The following is a 19163-nucleotide window of genomic DNA, read 5'->3' as shown; positions in this document are numbered from 1 at the left end:
AAGTTTGAAATCAAAATCAAATACAAAATGAAATTTAAAAAATATTTTGAAAAAATCTGCAACCTCTGAAATGAATATAAGTGCAATGCACGTCGAACAATGCCATTCTTAGCCTTTGCACTGTGTCAAGTGGTTGAAGGCATGCGGTGATGCAAAACAACGGATCTCATCGCATCCTCAAATTTCATGGAATGCCATTGTGAATTCTATCGCGAGAACTTTCTCGTGTTGATTGAAGTTGCTCTCAAAGCAGCTTCATAAATCAACAATTTTACGTTTGTTAATTGCTACAAATTGTCATACCGGAGGAATCTTACTGTTGTGTTTATTTGTTTTTTTTTTTTTTTTCTACGAATTTAATATGAAATATCCGTTACTCTTTAGTCAAAGCAACGTCAACTATAATAAATGTTTAACTCAATTTTGACATTTTTTAAAGTTGTTGTTCCCCCCTTCCCTACGAAAATGCCTAAAAAACCGAGCTTCAAATCCAAGATGGCAGCCAAAATTGCGGTGATAATTTTTTGAAAAAATACATGTTTTAATATAAGAGGCAATCAAATATTCATATTTTACCAAACGTCGGAGAGCTCAAATTTAACAATTAAAAGTAAAAAAAATATTCGTCATGATTCGACTATCCAAACAAAGGTTTCCAGCAAGGCCTCAGACTGGCAAATAATTAATAATAACTTTGATTTTAAACTGATAATTTGATAATTCATTAAATATTTGGTAATTAATGGTAATTTGAGTAATCAAAAGTAATTGATGGGTAATTGAAATAAATATTTTGTACTTTAAGTAAGTTAAAATTTTGAATATTATTTTTTTTTTTCAATCTCTTTAAATTCTAGATAAGAATTTACTATAACAATAAATAATTTCTAAATTATGAATAAGTGTGTCTGGCAAAGATTCCAGAAAATAATGGCTCTTTATGTAGAGGGTTTTATGCACTTTTTTGTTAATGCTTTCTAGAAAAGTAAGTTAAAGATAAATACGCTGACTTTTAAATCAATTAATAAGCATTAGAAGCACTACAACTCTTTCAATCATATATTTGAATACCTTAATCTAATGACTCAATACATTGCTAAATAAAAAAAATGGCTAAATCTCCCAAAAGATTGGAAATAGTTTTCAAAGATTATTTCGATTGATGTGTAAAAAAGGGGGGAAAATTTGAGAGCTTCAGGATTCTTGCAATAAAAGTGCAATGTTCAATGTTGAATTATTGTTAAAAATTAAAATCTCAGTTTTAAAATAATTCCATAAATTTTGCAAATAATTTGTATCATTTTAGTCCGCAGTAAGAATTTGAAATTATTTAGAAGTTTGAAAATTAAAATCGCATTTTTTTCGCATTTTAGTTTTTTTTGAATTTAACTATTTTTAAGACTCTTTTTATTTGGATGAAATTTTGTCCAAATGATTTTTATGTAAAGTACAGGAGATTAATCCCAATTTATTAATTTTACTTTTTGAAATTGAAAATTTTTGTTTCAAAGTTGTGAATTTTTGAATAGAAATTTGATATTGGATAAAAAAAAACGAAAATATTTTTAAACATTTTCCAATTGTTTTTTTTTTTAAATGATGAAATTCTAGGTTGTAATTTTAATTACCATTTTTTGGCCAGAGACGAGAAATGTAATCTTTAAAAAATATTTGTGATATTTAAAAAAAGATCAATTGGGTGAGCCGTTTTTCATTCATAGCGATTAAAAGGAATACTCCACTCTATTAAACATTACTCTTAATTTTTAATTAAAGGGAAAGGTAATTAGGCAACTAATGTGCCGTCAACTGGGGTGAATCGTGACTACAGTAGGAATAGGCACAGTAATTTTTAGCTTGAAATTTGAAATAAAATGCACATTTTTTGTTGTTCTGTGTCTGTTTTATCAGAAACTAATGAAAAATATCCAAATATCGTACAGGGCTAAAAGAGCTGTCCCATTTCACCCCTGACGAAGGTTTTTTTTCGAAAAGGCCCTATAAGCTGTTGTGTTTCATATGTTTATAGGACCTATTCAATACTTTATTTACAATAAAACATTATAGAGGAAGCACTGCGTTGAAAAATTTCTGACCATTTCAAAATCGTTTTTTTTTGTATTTTCAAAATGTAAAAAATTTACAGCTTGATTTGTTGCGATTGAATCATAAATTTAACAAATATTTTTTACACAAAGCATTTTTCCCATACTTCTTTTCATGAATATGCCGAAGGCACCAAGTCGTAAACAAATATTAAAAGCTTAACATGTTTGTTAAAGTTTACGATTTGTGCTTTTGTTTTTGGATATGAATGTTTAAACACTGCTATATTTTCTCAAAACGACAGAATTATGGCTTAAATTCTGAAGTTAACTTAGAAAACCATTTCAGTTTTATTCAAGTCTGAAACATAAACTCAATAAAAATCTGCAAAAATAGTAGAACTTTTTATGTTATATTATTCCAACACTATGAATTTGCATCCATCATAAGTGAATCCCTTCCGGGGAGACAGTTTTGAATTAAATTTAAAATTGCAAATATCCGTTCCTCAATCACTAGCAAACTTCGCTTCATAAATGTTGCAGACGATAAATGGTGACAGGAAGCAGGAAACTCTGCGGCCCACAGGATGAAATATACTGACACAAAAAAGGAACGAAACTCTACAGCAAAGATAAGCATCTGCTTTTTGTTGCTTCCTTTGGACCCGTTATCGTTACACAATGTTTGCCCTGTTGGCTGGCGTCGAGTCTCCCTTCGAGTGCCTTCCTGCCAGGAACGTGATGCTCATCTTTTAGCAACATTTCCTGGACATCCGCACCACCACCACCACCCAACACTTCAAATTTTCATCAGTTATGCAAAATGACAAAATAGATGAATGTGTTTTATTCATGATTTTCCCTTCTTATCTGTGTCGAGCAGCTTTCGTCTTTCGGGAGGCAAACGATTTTTTTTGCTCTACCAAGTGTTTGTTCAAAAACTAGTGCAAACTTAAAAAAAGTCAATTTGGCTCGGTTTGATTCTGTGTGCTGACCAAAGCCCCATTTCTCCGACGAAACTATTCTCGCAAAAAGCAAGTTTCTCGACCCGGCGGTACTTTCTATTTGTTTAATCAATACTTGATTGAGCGATAGCAGCCAGACCCGGGACTTTCCACGTGGCCCCAACCAACGCGGGCAAGAAAGATTGAAGAAGTTCGGAAATGAGCGCGCGTAAACTTTGCCGCTTGATGGCTCTCAAAGTGTTTGATTTGCATCGGAATCGACCACCGGCGAATCGTCGAGAGCCGTGCTCGAGCTGTTCGATTGTTGTTTGAAGAGGTTTTCGTTTCCGACCGGCCAGCGAAACCATTCATCGAGCCAGAAGGATTTGATGAAGGTTTGCGGGAAAATATCTTTAGGAAATTAGAGCTTTCCGGGAATCGTTGGAAATGCGAGGTGAAAAGGGTTAGATTTCGATTCTTTGCCATCCGAGAGCACTTGAGAAGGGGAAAAAAATACAAGTTTAGATTCTGCTGAAAATCGTCTAGACCACATTATAGAAGAGACATAGTGTTTTAATTTGTTTATTGTGACAATATTTAAATTCCTACAAATTTGCTACCGCAATTTTACAAGCAGGTTGAATCAAGATATGCTCAATTTCCGTTTACTTGAAATAGCTTGAGCAGGAATTCAAGCTGCAACCAGAAACCAACAGAACCCCATAGTAAAATAATAAAATTCCCAGATTATTGTCCGTATAACCACAATATACACAGACTGTTGGCTTTAACTGGAACGTACAATTTGATCCATTTAAGAACGAGATCAAAAAGCTGCTAGAATTCAAAGAGAAACTAAAACCTCAGTTTAAAACCATGACGCCCTGGGACTCCCTTTTGGAAACAAGACCCTACCGCCGCAACTGCTTCATTCTCTACAATTTTCGTATCCAGTGTGTCCTGTCTTAGAATCGTCCGTCTCTTCAGTGTAGTCCTAAGCTTCCCTAAATCGAGTATTTCACACACCAGTCTGACATGCTGCATCACAATTTCTCTTTTGCTCACTTATGAACTCTGCTGCTGCACTCTACAACGTTTTAATGCTAGAAAACCTGTACAAAATATTTATAGTTACTTGTCGCTAGAAACGAAGTGCCTTTGACCTGTGAGCTATCATTTGCGGGCTGCAGAAGAGCCTCCTTTTTCACACATACAGAAACTGCCACACACGCACACACACTCAAACGTCCCTTCCTCAGTCGAAACCCTCTCTCTTTGCCCCTCAACCCAGCCCTTTTAGACCGCATCAAACAACTTAATACTTTTGCTGAATATAGTCTTTACGATTACCAGCACTAATAGTATACAAAATGTCGCCGTCCAGGGTCTGTTGGAGTTGGAGATCGTCATCGTCGTCCGCCGCAGAACTGCCGCAATGGGACAGGAGGACATCGTCGTCGTCGTCGTCGGCGGCGGCGGCGGCACCACCTTCGAGGAGGAGAGCAGCTGCGGCACCCGGGGGAACCGGATCCAGGGGGAAGACCAGTAGTACGTCCAGTAGGTCAGCAGCAGGGTTGCCAGCCAGTAGCAGCAGCAGCTGCCAGCCGGACTGGGGCTCGTTAGACGACTGATGACTGCGGCCGAGGCACCACTGCTGCCAGCGCCGGATGCTGCCGTTGGACTCTTGTTCGGATGTTGCATTGCGGCTGGCTTTTCACCTGTGTGAAGGACGAGACCAGAAATAAAGAGAGAAGGAGAGGTAGAGAAGTGAGTGCATTAAAAATCCATCCAACATAAAACCGTACTTGGTACGAGGGCTGGCTTGCAACTCCTGGATCGTTATACCAGAGGTGAAAACCCAATTTTATAAGGTATTTGGATGTTTGTTCGACATTGTTTGCACAGTCGAAGAAATTTATATTTTAATCCACAACATTTAAACTATGAAAGCTAAATACAATGGAGTTGCTTGGTTCCATTAAATGATGCCAAAGTATTCAGAATCAATATTTGTTAGTTTTATTGTAGATTTTTAACAATTTCACGGATTCGTCTCTAATGTTTGATACTATAAAAAATAAACATAAATGTAATTCTATCGACTAAAGCATGTTGAGGGAACCCAATTTTCATTTTCACAGATTGTAACGAGAAAACAACAGAAAAAAAATTAAGTCTGATGACCTGTGCATAAAGTACACTAGCGTGACTGCCGAAAGGTTAACTCATAATTGTCACTTGGCAGTAACAATTAGACATTTTATAAAAATACTTGTGTAAAAAATCATCAAGTTTTGTTTCCATGATTGTTCAAAGTTCCATGCAGGACCGTGGAGTAGGAGTCAGAGTCGGAGTCGGAGTCGTCAAAACTCGAACTGCTAGAATCGGCTCAATTTTATGAGCTGGAGTTGGAGTCGGAGTTGGAGCCGCAAATTTCTAATAACCCGAAGACGTAGTCAACCATTTGCATGCACTGCGTTGCCATTTAGAATTTTTTTAAGATGGTTATCAGATGCCATTATGTTTTTGAGCAAAAGGGTTTTATGTATTGAGGTTTTATGTAAATCATTTTTCAGGAATAAAAGTCAAGTCTTTGATTACAAATCTACATTTGATTTCCCACACTAATCAAACACACAACAAACATAACAAAGTGGACAAACAACCACTACTTTACCTTACAACCAGGGGTTTGTTAGTGGCGGATCTCTTTTGCACCACGTTGCACAAGATTTATTGTTATGGAAATATTTTTATTTCATCAGAAGTTCAACGATGCAACGAACGTTTCGCCTTGCACTACGGTAGGTGGCCGGCAAAAAAAAGTGGCAAACATGACAGGTTCTCTGCTGAAATGTGGCGCCACTGGCTTGCGGCGAACTTTCGGACAACATTTAGTTGGAGGGTTTCCAAAATGGTTCGCCAGCGGGAAAGCTGGTTTGAGATAAATTTGGGAAAAGTGTATTTGCAAGTGACGAAGGAATCTCCATTTACTCGCGGTTTGTTAACTGCTGATGCAGTTTGTTGTTAAGTTATTTTGTGTGTGCGGTGTATTGAAACAAATTGTTTTCCTTGCAAGGTTTACTTCACATACCTTCTCAGAAAATATTCAAGCCTCCCTCAAAAAAGAACAAACAATGAAACATTTTAAATATGCAACACTTTCGTCCCGTTACTTTATTCAAATTGAATTAAAAAGCCCGCTCACAAAAACCGCCAAAGTTTGCAGTGGCGTTAAATTGTTTGTTCACATTTTTCTTTGCGTTATTTTTTTGTTCACCCTCCCTCGGAGACGAGGAAACAACATTACCAGCGCTGAAACGATGTTTGCTCACTCATTCTGGCTCGACATCATCGCCGTGTGAGTGTGTCGGCCAAAAGAGCAGTTTTTCTTGCTCAATCCACGTGGTGGCGTTTCCTTGTGTTTCGCAGGTAGGATCGAAAACCACGGCGACTGACATTGTTTCTTGTGTAACTCGAGATATATATTCATGGGCCGTTGTTTGGCCATTTTGTAACGGTGGAATGTTGGAAAAGGTGTGCCCGAACAAACGCACCGAGGAATAGTGGAGCAAATTTGTGGAAAATTTGGACAACATTTTTAATCATAAGGTTAATAGAATAAGTTGAATGCTTGAGACTTTCATTTAGCGTTTACAGTCTATAATTTTTGAAATTCGCTATATAAAAAAACAAATTCTAAATATTTTTTTCAAGTTGATTTTAACAACCCGCACAGTTGTAAAATTGTTAAAAGCGTTGTTAAAAGAACAAAAAACACTAAGGTACCAGAATCAGAATATTCTCAAATATGAAAACGTGTACAAATAGGACCCTGCCCGGCCCATTCAAGTTGCTACACTTGACGTGAGGTCCCGATTCTTACGGAGTTGAGACTGACGGCAAGCGTTTATTTTTTGCTCGTTTTCCCGCCTCGAAGCAACATGTTTGCTCACGCTCATTCTTGCCATGGCTTGCCACGTTACACGTCCAAAAAAAGGGATGCCAACCAACGAGACGGACTCACGGGCCTTCGCAGATATGCTAAACTTTGCCAACTTTTCCTCCAGCAAAGGCCCAGCCCCAAAGTCAAGCCAAAAACGCTTGACTGTGGTGGTGGCGGCGGCGGCGGTGTTGGCTGGGCAGAGTGGTGTTGTGGAACTGTTTTGTTTCAACTTAATTTTACATAATACATAAAATGAAAATTTATTGCAAGCGTTTTTCTTCGGGCTTTCTGGTGTGGTCGGGAAAAGGCTCTCTTCTGCGTCGTCGTCGTCGTCACGTGGGAAAAACTGGGCTTGTCAAGGCGGAGAGAGGGGATTTGAAGCAAAGCAGGACGTAAAAAGATTGAAATTTATATAATGGAAAATGGGTAGTTTATGTTTATATTTTCCTTTGAATTTTGGGGCACAGTCAAGGTTCTGCCGTCTGCTTGTGGCTGGTAGAGTTTTTTTTTTGTTTTTGAACTTAAAACATGGCTTGCGGCTGAGAAAATATCCATTCTTAAATGTTTGTTTGTGTGGTACTGAATATGTGTAAAGCGCAATGCAGTTGCAATGTTTTAATTCAAACGAATATTTTTTTAGAGGAAAAAGTTCTTTCGCTTTTGCTCACATGATTTGTATCTGGATAACTTTAAAAATTAAATACATCGATCGACAAAAACGAAAGAAAACTAAATCACATTTTGCCACTTTGCTAGCAAAGCACAGTAGTCCAGATCGCTAAATTAAGTGGAAATGGATTTTCCGAAAAATGGTGACGTTTTGGAGCTTTGTTGTCTTCAGAAGAGTTGTTGCAAATGGAAAGGGGCAGCTTTTGGGTGTGTGTGTGTGTGTGTGTGTGGTCCAATCCAATACCCGCTAACTGGTAGCGAAATTATGGGAAAGTATAATTTGTATCAGACTGTGTACATGCCGAATGCTGATACAGTTTATCTCAGTCCCGGGTATTAGGTGGTGATAGCCCTCGCGCTGCTTCCAACGACCCATTTCAGAATGACAGAGCTCCTTGCGGTCCAATTCTGAGGTCGCTGGGCATTGTTCGGCCCCGCCTAAACATAGAAGCAAGCATCTGAAGGAAACTCGATCTATATTTAGACTTCCAATCCCCTCATGCAAATCAGGGATCAGCGCGTATTTAATAATATGAGAAGAAGAGAAAACATGTTTCAACACTACGGATCAATTCACTGCTAGAGTGCAAACCTTCTGATAGCCGACTGCTTAGCGTCCCAGACCATCAATCCAAAGGTGTGAGTTCGAATCCCACATGATTCATTTTAGTTTTTATTCATATTCAAATTCCTGATTCTAAATTTCAAAGGTACCGACCGGGATTTGATCCCTGAACCTTCTGCTTGGGAGACAGAAGCTGTAACCATTAAACCACAGAGCCGGTTATGGAAAGGGGCAGCTTTTGAGTTGGTTGAAAATTAGGGTGGTTCACGATAAGGGTGATTTTGGAAACCATACTTTACAAAAATATTTTTGAGATTTTTTTCGTCTTCTAGTAAGTTCTTGGGCTTGCCAATTCAAGCAACTTGTCGAAGACACCAAAATTTTATCTCGTAATGTGCGCCTTCTATGACCACATCTATAAAAAAAAACATCTGAACAAACTTTCAAAAATCAGTTTTTTGAACAAAAAAAATGTAGGGGTGTTTTTTAACAAAATAGGTATCCAGTTCTTTTTTTGACGATTTTCAAATCAATTATTTTTCAAAACAATTAAATTTTTTAAAACCGTATTTCTTATTTTTTTTTAATTTATTGATATTTTTTAGAAAACATAAAACAGCAACTTTTAAGTAAAAAAATGGTTTCCTCTGAACCGTGACTGTTTTTAAATTAATTATATTTTAAGAAAAAATATGAATTTTTGACTTAAATTTTCAAGGAAAAATATTAATTGCAATCGAAAAAAATTTCTGATTCTTTGATAAAATAAATTGTTTTTAGAATAAAGCCTTTTAAAAATGAATTTTGACTGAAAAAAATCTGATAATCGAATTTTTTTTTAAATAGTTTCCGTGATTATCTATTCTTCGAAATATTTTTTTTCGAAAAGTTCAGAAAATTTCAAATGAAATTTCCAAAGAGATATTGAAGATTGCTCCTCTGGTTGCTGAAATACCTTAAAAAAATTATCATTTAAACCCAAACTATGTTCAAAAATCGAGTTTTCGATACTTTTATTCAATTCTGAGGGCTGATTCAGATTCAGCGGGCAAAATTACACGAAAAAAACATATATCTGGACAATTTTTGAATTTCGCTGGGATGGTCCCATATGGTTTTCTCTTGAAAATTGGACTTTTTCAAATAAAGATATCTCGAGTTTAAAGAAAAACACCTCTAAGATTTTTAAGCGTTTGTAGTGCTAGATCTCCTCTTTCAAATGCAACCTGGGGCTAAAAATTTGGCATGCGCCTTTTCGAGATATTTAAGTTTTCAATTCGCATCTTTTTTACCTTAATATGGCTGTAACTTTTGACCCTTAAGTCCAAATTGACATTAACAATATTTAAATGTTCGTTTTTTAGAGCTCTAAAAGTGAATCGAATATCACAAAAAAGCTAAAGCAAAAGAAATATTTGAGTAGCATTTTTGCATGGAATTTGCCAAAAGTGTATGGAATCTTTGGTGAATGTTTGAACCAATAATACAAAATAGCTTCTTTGATCAGAGGGAAAGTTTGAACTAAATCAAAATACATAAATATAATCCAATTCAAAGGTGCTTAAAACCAAATTGATTTAGAAATAAGTTTTTTTTGCAAGTAAAAGACATGTTAAGTTAAGCAAAGCGATGTTGTGTACAGTTTCATGGAACCTTTGTAGAAAAAAGAAATATTTGGAATTGATATGGTGGTCTTATCGATGTTTTTGTTTCAGAAGGTATTTTTTGTAAGACATTTATTTTGTATCATTCTCGGGTTTATTTTTCATGTTCTGACATCTCAGTAGCTCTATTGAGCAATTTATCTTTGAATGAAAATTAAACACTCATAAAATGATGCTTAATTTTTAAATTTATTTTTATAACTAATGGTAAAACATTAGCCTTATATGAACCATCAAAATTGTTTCAAAAATAAACGGAATACGGAAAAAAAACAACATTGAAATGAATAAATTTGATAATTCTAAGAAAATTGCTCAATTTTTACGAACGAAAAAAACAATTCTTAAGAGAGAAAATCATCCATTAGTATCGGTTCAGGCAACATTTACGTGAAACCTAGCTTTAATAATGCATTAAACAAGATCAAACGCATGTGTGTGCATGATACATTTCAAGCCCGGCAGGCAAATGCAACCCAAGAACAGAGACACCAGAATTCCGAGCAAAAATAGAAAATCTAACAGCTCCTACCGGATGCACTCAAGCGCACGACTTCGAAAGGTGTCAGAGCAAATAGATTGAGGCAATATCGAACTGTAGCATTTCTCGATGGCAGGAAAACAAGCCATGCGAGTGTGTTTTCCAAGTAACGGGTGATGCGGAAAAATAAAGTTTGTGTAGGTCGGTTTACTGGTTACGGAGAAAAGTAGTTTCACAAATAGAATCATTTACATTGAATTGTCAAACTGATTGCAAATCATCTCCAACGAACGATTGCAATTTGTTTGATCAAGAAATGAGATTTTTTAGTAGTTTGTTTATTTTTCTTGAAAAAAAAGGACTCAACTGTATCGGTTTAACATACATTGATTCAAGCAGTTCTGCTATTGACAGTGATCTGCACTATACTAAAGAAGCTCTGGTTTACCTAAGGGTACAAAATGTGCAAATGTGTTTCTCTCAAAGCAGATAGAAATCGAATCTTCGCCGTACCGCATCAGCTGCACAATCGTAAAAAAAGAAGGCAAGAAAAACAACACCCCTAACTCGGGCAAAAACCCGCAGTCATCAGTAGTTCGGAAAAGTTCGAGAATGAAACGTAAACAACCATTAATGGAGATTGATTTCAATGTATATTCGAAAGGAAAACTTTGCTCACCAAGATTTCCAACGAGGACCCAATCGACACACACCCACACACTAACAGAACGATGATGGTGGCGTGAAGGTGTTGACAGGTAAAGTCGAATAAATTGAATTTGGTCGTACGAGGAACGGCGGCAGAAAAAAAGGGAATCGAATTGACTGATGGAGGGGTCGTCCTTCTCACGTTGCGTATATCGTAAACAAGTCAACCCATAAAAAAACTTGCTTCCCAAACACACATACACACACAGAACCTCTACGTGACACGTAACGCACGACTTATGGAGGGGAAAACGGTGTGACAGTTTGAAGTTTTTTGCTTCCTGGGTCATGCGAGCGTTTTTGTAGTCGATGTTGGGAAGATACTATACTCGACCTACCAGAAGGGAAACCTGGTTAGCGGTTGTGTGTGCTAAAGGATGTGACCTTGTACAACTTATCGATTTAAGGAATAAGTTTCATTTCAGCACAAAAAAATATGGTTTCTAAAATAAAACCAGAAGCTTGAGTTTTTGGACAGCGGTTTTCACCCAGGACCACCTCAAAGCAAATCTGCACCGGTAAACATTTGTTTATGAATGTAGCAAATCAAAACCCTCCGCAACATAGCTCCGCTTCTTAAGGGGCTAAAATCTCAAAACTAATCGTTTTTTATTTTTCAACTTGATTTTTATCTTTAAAGAGCAAAACCATTTTAATCTTTTTTATTTTGAATTCAACACAAGTCAATTTTAAATCTTCGAAGCTGAACAAACAAAACAAAAAAAGGCTCAGAATATGTCGAGTACTGCAAAAAAACGTTGCTAAACCCATTTTAGAGAGGTAAATGCCATCCTCACTTTTTTTTTGTAAACAACAATGTCCTATTTACAAATTGTCTCTGTCCTACTAACTTTGACCAAATTGAGTTAAGAGCGACATTTTGAACAACTCACAATGCCTCACCTTTTGACCTTTACAGATCCCCAAAATTTGATTTCAATCCTAAGATATTGAACAAAAACCGAAAATAAACTCCTTGCACTCTTGTCACTTTTCATATGACAGAAGATTCAATCTTGACACACCCTGAACGTAAAATTACATTCTAATAGGTTTTTTCAGACGTGCAAAAAAGGTTGTAAACAATTCGATGCAAAACTTGTTTTTTCAGCACTCGTCGTATTTATACAACTCCTTGAACCTCGCTGCTTCGTGTTGGCTGTGGCAGTCAGGGGTTAAATGTTCGATTCATGTTGAAAAAATCTGATTTTTCTGTGCTAATAACTTGACAAATGCATAATGACGTGTTTTCTTAGAAGAACCACAATATTTTAAATCTTTCGAACATAAGTGAAAACTTTTTTTCAAAGGCTTTCCTCAAATCATTAGTTTTCAAAAATTTTAGATTTGACCAAAAAACATGCTTGCGAAAAAAAAAACTTTTTGCGGATTTGAACATTCTAAATTCACAGATATTTGGATAAACTCAAGCATGCTTAACATGATTCTTAACATACATAAAAATTGATTGCCCATCAATTTGAAATTTTGATAACAAATATGTTTTTTTAATAAAACAATTAAAAAAATGGTAAAAAGGCAAAAAAAGGTACTTGAAAATTAGTTGCCCATCAATTTTAAATTTTGATAACAAAAATGTTTTTTTATAAAACAATAAAAAAATGGTAAAAAGCCAAAAAAAAGGTACTTGAAAAACAAAATCCCGATTTTCTATTAGACTTTTTTAAACAATATGTTGAAAGTTGTTGTCTTCTTAATCTAACAATGTTGAACTTACGGATCCAATCCTAAAATTATTATAAAAATTGACTATATGGAAATATTTCGAAAGTTCCCGTTGTTTTGAAGATTCTAAAATGTGTGTAACAAAAATACTGCTGAAAAAGCTCTGTTTGATGTGCACTGTTAAGGGGGCAAAAAATGATGCCAGATATCGGGGTTATGATGTGTGTGTGTGTGTGCAACCGACCAAACGGGACCACGCGGTCGCTTCTTACAAATTTAGTTGTTTCCATGTATTTTAGATTTACATTCTATACATGCAAATAACTCGCATAGGCATTTGGATGGTGTTAGCTCTGCCGAGCTTCGGTGACCCATTTCTACGCAGGCTAGCCGTGCGCGAGGTACCTCAGCTTGAATCGACAAGCCCCGCCCTAAAGAACGTTTGCATCAATCGGATTCAAACGTTATTTAGAACTTCTGAACCCTTGTCAAATGGACAAGGACCCAGCACGTATATAGTTTTAGTGATAACAATGTTCTTAATTCCAGTCGTAACTCACCAAGCCGTGATGGCTTGCATTTTTGCTTAGCAATCCAAAGGACGGGGGATCGAACCCCGACTCGAGCAACTTTGATTTTTCATTCATGTTCAAAGCTTCAATTTATGTTTCCTAAACTTTCTCGTTGAGAGCAGATGGGAATCGAACCCAGGACCATTCGCTTACAAAGCGAACAACATAACCAGTCAGCTACGGCCACTCCTTTATAGTAATAATTTGGCGTGTTTGTCTTGAATGATGTGTGCGTATGTCAGAATATATGAAAGAATGGTTGTCTCATAAAAAGAACGAGCTCACCAGATAGCTTCTTTTCAAACGTCTTCAGGAGGCTTGTAACAACAGCAGACACCAGATTTGCTATGGAAAGCACGAGGCGAAATATGCCGGTTACCGCTTGGGCTGCTTCCGCTCGCCTCCGTCGTCTTCCTTTTCCACCTCTAAGCGAACTTGCCACGTAAAACGGTGCCGGCGCAGAAATCCGTGCCGACGGCTCCAATTCTTTTTCGCTCGTGAAAAACCGTGACCTTGACGGGGACCGTTCACGCTGTGACCGAAGACCGCCTCGCTCTCTGCGCTCGCCACCTTACCAATTCGGGCCAGGTCCCGCATGCTTCCGGTTGTTGTCTATTTCCCGGTCGAACCCATCACCACCCTGCTCTTCCGGTAAGTTTCGACGGCCACCCTGGAACGAGCACACATCCTTGATTGAACCGTCCTCCTCCAGCACCACGATCCATCCAGGCCGGATGTTAGAAAACCGCTTCACTTCCGGACGACTTTAACAAAATTCACTTTTTCTTCAAGACCAATAATTCCAAAGTTGGGAAAAATGACGCGGAGCGAAAAAAAAGTTCAACCTCGCGCACCGGTTGCTGCGATCAAACCTTGCCAGATATCGGGGTTATGATTTACAAAAAATGTGTAATATTTTTCGGATTTTTTTATGCTGTCCAACAAAGATTCAAAATTCACTTTGACTTTGTTGATCGAGCTGTTGGTTGCTGAGATAGAGGATAGAGCCTTTTTATGCTGAAAATTCTTTAAAAATGTTTTTTGCAATTCCGTCGTGAAACTACTTACTTTTTCTGTCATTCTTGAACGACGAAATAGCCTACTTTTCTGTACCAAAAATAACAGAATCGAATAGCAACACTTTTCAAAATAAATGCTGAAAAGTTCTACTTTTCAGCACTCCAATGGGTGCTGAAAAGTTGAACTTTTCAGCACTTATTTCGAAAAGTAACACTTTTCAACATTTTTTTGATTTAAACGATTTATTTACAAAATACATGAAAACTTGACATAAAATTTCACTCAGTGTGTGTTCTTTCTCGGTGAACCTCGTTGGATAAATGTACGACTCGTGCTGAAAAAATCCTCTTTTTGCAACGTGTTGCATAAACTACTATTTTTTTCTCAGCGCCATCTTTTCATAGCCCTATTTTACTCACGTTATCTCGAAAGTTAATTTATTTCTATTTTTAATGCAAAAATTAACTTTTTGTGAAATTTTCTGCCTTTTCAATAAAGATAAGTAAACAAAAAGGGATGGGGGCGGTGGGTCGTTCAAGTGGATGATTTGTGTTTTTTATGCCAATTAAAATATATACGGAATATTGAATATACCGATTTGAATAAATATTAGGTAAGCTGAGAAAAAAAAAGAAATACCACCAGCTATCCAAAGTTGGAGAACCGCTGCACTTTAAAAAATAACAAGAAACATCTTGAAAAGCCACTTTCGACACCATTGATTTCTCATAGGAATTTCCCTCTGATAAAGAGAAAAGCAAGTGGATAAATGTGGTGCCATTTTAATCAGGTCGAATCGCTTTCTTGGTCTTTTCCCAACGCCATATTCAATGTTGGCGTAGGTGGAGCTTGATTTCACTGGAATTGTTATTTTGCCATGAAAATAAAATGCTAGCGTGTTGAGTTGCTTTCTTTTGTAAGGCGATCAGCCCGTGCAAATGTCATCCCAGGTGGTTTGGATGGAATTCACTTAAGGTTCACGTTCTTTTAAAGTGTGTCCCAAGTGGGTTTATTTTTTGTCACCCAACCAACATAAACTCGGTTAGCAGTTATCGCTCGTGGGGCTACACACGAGTGTAGAATACTGAACAAATCACCAGCATAAAACTGAAATATATCATCGCTTGTGAGACGACAATGGTTACGTTTGCTGCACAAAGTGGCTTCCAGCAGCAGCAGCACTGGGCGAAATGCGATACCAGAGACGAGTAATAAAGTTTCATAAATACCCACCACGGTGGCAATCGTTAAAGCCCGGGTTCCTAAATTTCTGAAAGCATCCGAGTTTTGCATCCGAGAAAAAGCTTCCCATAAACATAAGCCACAGTCGCCGTCCCGGAGCACCAGAGACCAACGATGGTCATCTTTAGCCAGGCTCTCGGGAAAGGGCGTCGTTGAAAGGGCTCTATCGCATAAATAGAACCAAATTTTGCGGGCTCCCAAACTGGCCTTCCGGCCGAGAGAGGCCGTACCACGGGGATGCATTTTGCCCGAAAACTGCTGCTGACTTTTATATGAGCTTTTCTGGTGGGCAGTCTAGCCCCTGCTCGAGAGTGTGGTCTTGGAGTTTTTCTGCCAATGCTGGGGAAAAGTTGCAACAAAAAGCGACGGAAAAGTTATTGCACATGTAATAAATCTAATTGGATCATACGGTCTCGGGAAATGTCAAACGGGGAGAGGGGTAGACTTCCAGCTGTGCAATGGTGGTGCAATGATGGCCTTGGGGCTTTTCCTGCCACCACCGGCAGTTGACCGCCAGAAAGGGCAAAATTTGCTAGTTCATTTTTGCCTGACGAAGGAAAAGGATTGATGAGAAAAGTTTTGCCTCTTTCGGATGTTATCAGCAGATTACGAAAATGAAATCTCTAGTTTAGATAAGCTGAGTTCAAGCAAAAAAAAAGTAATGAGTAGTAAGCGAAATTATTCATCTCCTTCAAACCATTTCCAATCATTCAATTGGCATTCCACAAGCAATCGATCCCACTTCCGCTGCCCTCCTCCTCACTCGTCCTTGTGTAACCCAGCCAATGCCGATTTTCCCCCATCCCGAACGAAGAAGAAAAACTTGTTATAAAGTAAAACCTCACGAATCAAATTTACATCCGCAGTGCAATTTTGCACCAATAAATTAGGTTTCGTGGCTTTCCACCGCCAGCATAATTTTCCCTGCTATGAGGACGACGACGACGACGACGACGGTGGTGGCATCAAGAAGTAAGACACAAGTGGGTAACTAGCGAGGAGGAGAAAAAAATGGGTGAACGAAGTTGAGAAACAAGTCTGAGAACTCAATTTTGTTGAAGCTTCAACCGCCGTGTAAAATCCAACAAACTGCAAGCGGAGAATGCTTGAAAGCTCGAGCTCCGCAAGGAATTTGCCTTTCTCCCGTTCAGCTCACGTCTGCTGCACGTGATCGAGCTTTGAGGACGATTTATCTTGCTCTCTTGCTTCTTACGGTTTACATTGCTGCTTTCACTGCTGACTGCCAGTTCTCAACTGACGGTTGAGAAAGTCCTTGCTGGCGTATGATTGAGGGAAATTGGACGGGCACGAGCTTAATTTTTGATGACCAGTGATGAATCTGATCGCAAATTTGGAATAAAATAAGCTTATTGTTTTTAAAAATTAACTGACAAGAATATCAACATTTTTAAGCTGCCACTCAAATTGAAATCTGCTGTCAATATTTCGAAACACTATTTCCGAATATCCAGCTGGACTTTTTCCATAAATTTTATGTAGGCGAAAACAACAACAGTTCTTTCAACGAATTATTCCCCTTTTCAGCTTGCAGCTTTATCAACCGCTTAGCAGGTTTCATTCAGCCAACCGTGGGTGGAAAGCCCTTAAATTAACCACACAATAACACTACTCACAACAGAGGGCTTAAGTTTTCAAGAACGCTCCAGCTGTAGTGCTACGAGCAACGAAAATGCATTAAGCATTTATATACTAACGAAAGTTGTGCCGCACTAGAACAGGAAAATGAAGCCAGTTGTCGAATATTCTTTGCTGTATGTGACGTCAAAGATGACGAAACAATGTTTCGTAACCCTTAGATAATAATTTTATAAACTAGTATTAGTTGAATATTTCTGATTTAAAATATTGAAATTTATACAAAAATAACTGCATTATTTTTATCAAATGATTTGAAGTCTTTTGGAAAGTTTCAATCCAAAAAAAACCTTGATTAGGCAAGTGCCTCATTTTTTTATTTTGCTGGTAATCGGAACATTATCGTAGGCTTAACTCGAGGTAGCCAGGAACACTTCCCCTTTTGATTTTCAAAAATACTTAAACAGGGCCGAATGGTTTTTCTCCAATGTTTGTTTGGAGAATTAGTGTGATTCACTTCTCCTAAACATTGCATGCAATTTTTGGATTATATGTGCATGAGCGAAAGAGCCACCCCAATTATACATTGGAGAAAAATCATTCAACCTTGTCTAATTATTAAAAAAAATCAAAGTTCGTGTTTCTGGGGACACTAAAGTTCAAGATTCCTCTCGAATTCAGCATGCGCTGTCATTTTTGTCAATTTTTGTAGGTCAGTGTTGACTCTTGTCTTGTAGTTTTTGACTTACCTTACACTTTGTAAGATACATTCTTACGACCAAAGAAGCCGAATGGCGTCAACAGATCGTTCATACAAGTTTCCATGCAAATTTAACTGATATCCATACAGAATTGGAAATGGTATCTAAATATTTTAGAATCTTCAACGGTATTTCTGATGAATTACGGTGATTTCGGCAAAGTTGAAGGTATAAGTAAGGACAATTAAGAAACAAAATCTAAAAAATATTAGTTTGATATTTCCCATTTTCCGGGAATTCTCGAAATTAATGCGGAATTATTGGCATTCTTTATATTCTGTACCCATAATAATGAAACTGTATTGAGAAAAGAATTTTAAAATAATAACACTTATTTGTATTCAATCAAACTTACTTACTGTCTTATTGAACTAATTTGTTTTTCTGAAAATTTCAAGTTAAATTTTATTTTGAATAATCTTAAGTGGTAATACTCCTTGATTACTTGTTGAAAACAGAAATTTAGTTTTTATGGCATCAAAATAAACTATTTCTTTTTGGTGAGCTTTTTGAATAATTGATGATAGAAAAAATAGGTAAAAAATCGAGATAAGCTTTTTTTTTTGTTTACCATGTATTACTTACTTGACAATATAAGATGAAAATTGAATTCTTTTGATCAAATGTTTGAAATAGCATTTTCCAAGAACAAATAATTCAATTTGATAATTTTCGAGGAATTACAGTTTGACATTAAAAATGTTATGGAACACTGGGGCTACAACGGGCGTTAGAGAGTTGAATATGAAATAAAATAGAATCCTGATTTTGGAGTAATGTCATTATCATAAACCTCATAAAAAACATTGAAAAAACTTCTACGCAAACGCAAAAATTAAACAACAGACAAAAAATATATAAAAATACAAAAAGTACAAGTTTAAGTGTGCCATTTTAGACGTAAATCCACAAATAGTTTGTTTTTTTCGAAAACAATGCCATTTTCTAAAAAAATGCCAGGTGTCGTCAAAATCTAGCAAAAAAGAAAAATTTCAAAAAAATTAAAAGAATTTCTAGTAATTAGTCTGAAAACTTGTAATTAACAGCTAAAAGAAGAAAATGCAACAGGAAAAAATAGGTGTTGTAGTTGTCACCGAAATACAACTCAAAATTCAAATGCCGATATCGCAGTAACTATTAATCGCAATTACAAAGTAAAAAAAATGATTGTTTGATCTTTCCGATAATAATACTTTCATTTTTTTAAATTTTGAGACAAACAATTGAAAAAGGCTTAAGAAATTGAATAAGGCTGGTTGAT

At 36.8% G+C, this 19163-nt stretch overlaps 1 protein-coding gene across 1 annotated transcript in view; it reads right to left on the bottom strand.

Moving 5' to 3' along the window:
* Positions 1-1512: 1512 nt before the first annotated feature.
* Positions 1513-19163, bottom strand: part of LOC6049337 (neural cell adhesion molecule 2) — a 132985-nt gene continuing 115334 nt past the window's right edge. Inside the window, exon 6 of the mRNA XM_038261327.1 lies at positions 1513-4710. Within this exon, the coding sequence (XP_038117255.1) occupies positions 4289-4710 (422 nt within the window). The 3' untranslated portion in view covers positions 1513-4288. The remainder of the gene's footprint in view (positions 4711-19163) is intronic.

The sequence above is a fragment of the Culex quinquefasciatus genome, chromosome 3 (genome assembly GCF_015732765.1).
Source record: "Culex quinquefasciatus strain JHB chromosome 3, VPISU_Cqui_1.0_pri_paternal, whole genome shotgun sequence".
Classification (NCBI taxonomy): domain Eukaryota; kingdom Metazoa; phylum Arthropoda; class Insecta; order Diptera; family Culicidae; genus Culex; species Culex quinquefasciatus.
The sequence above is the reverse complement of the archived record's forward strand: the minus strand, read 5'-3'. Positions and strand labels throughout refer to the sequence as shown.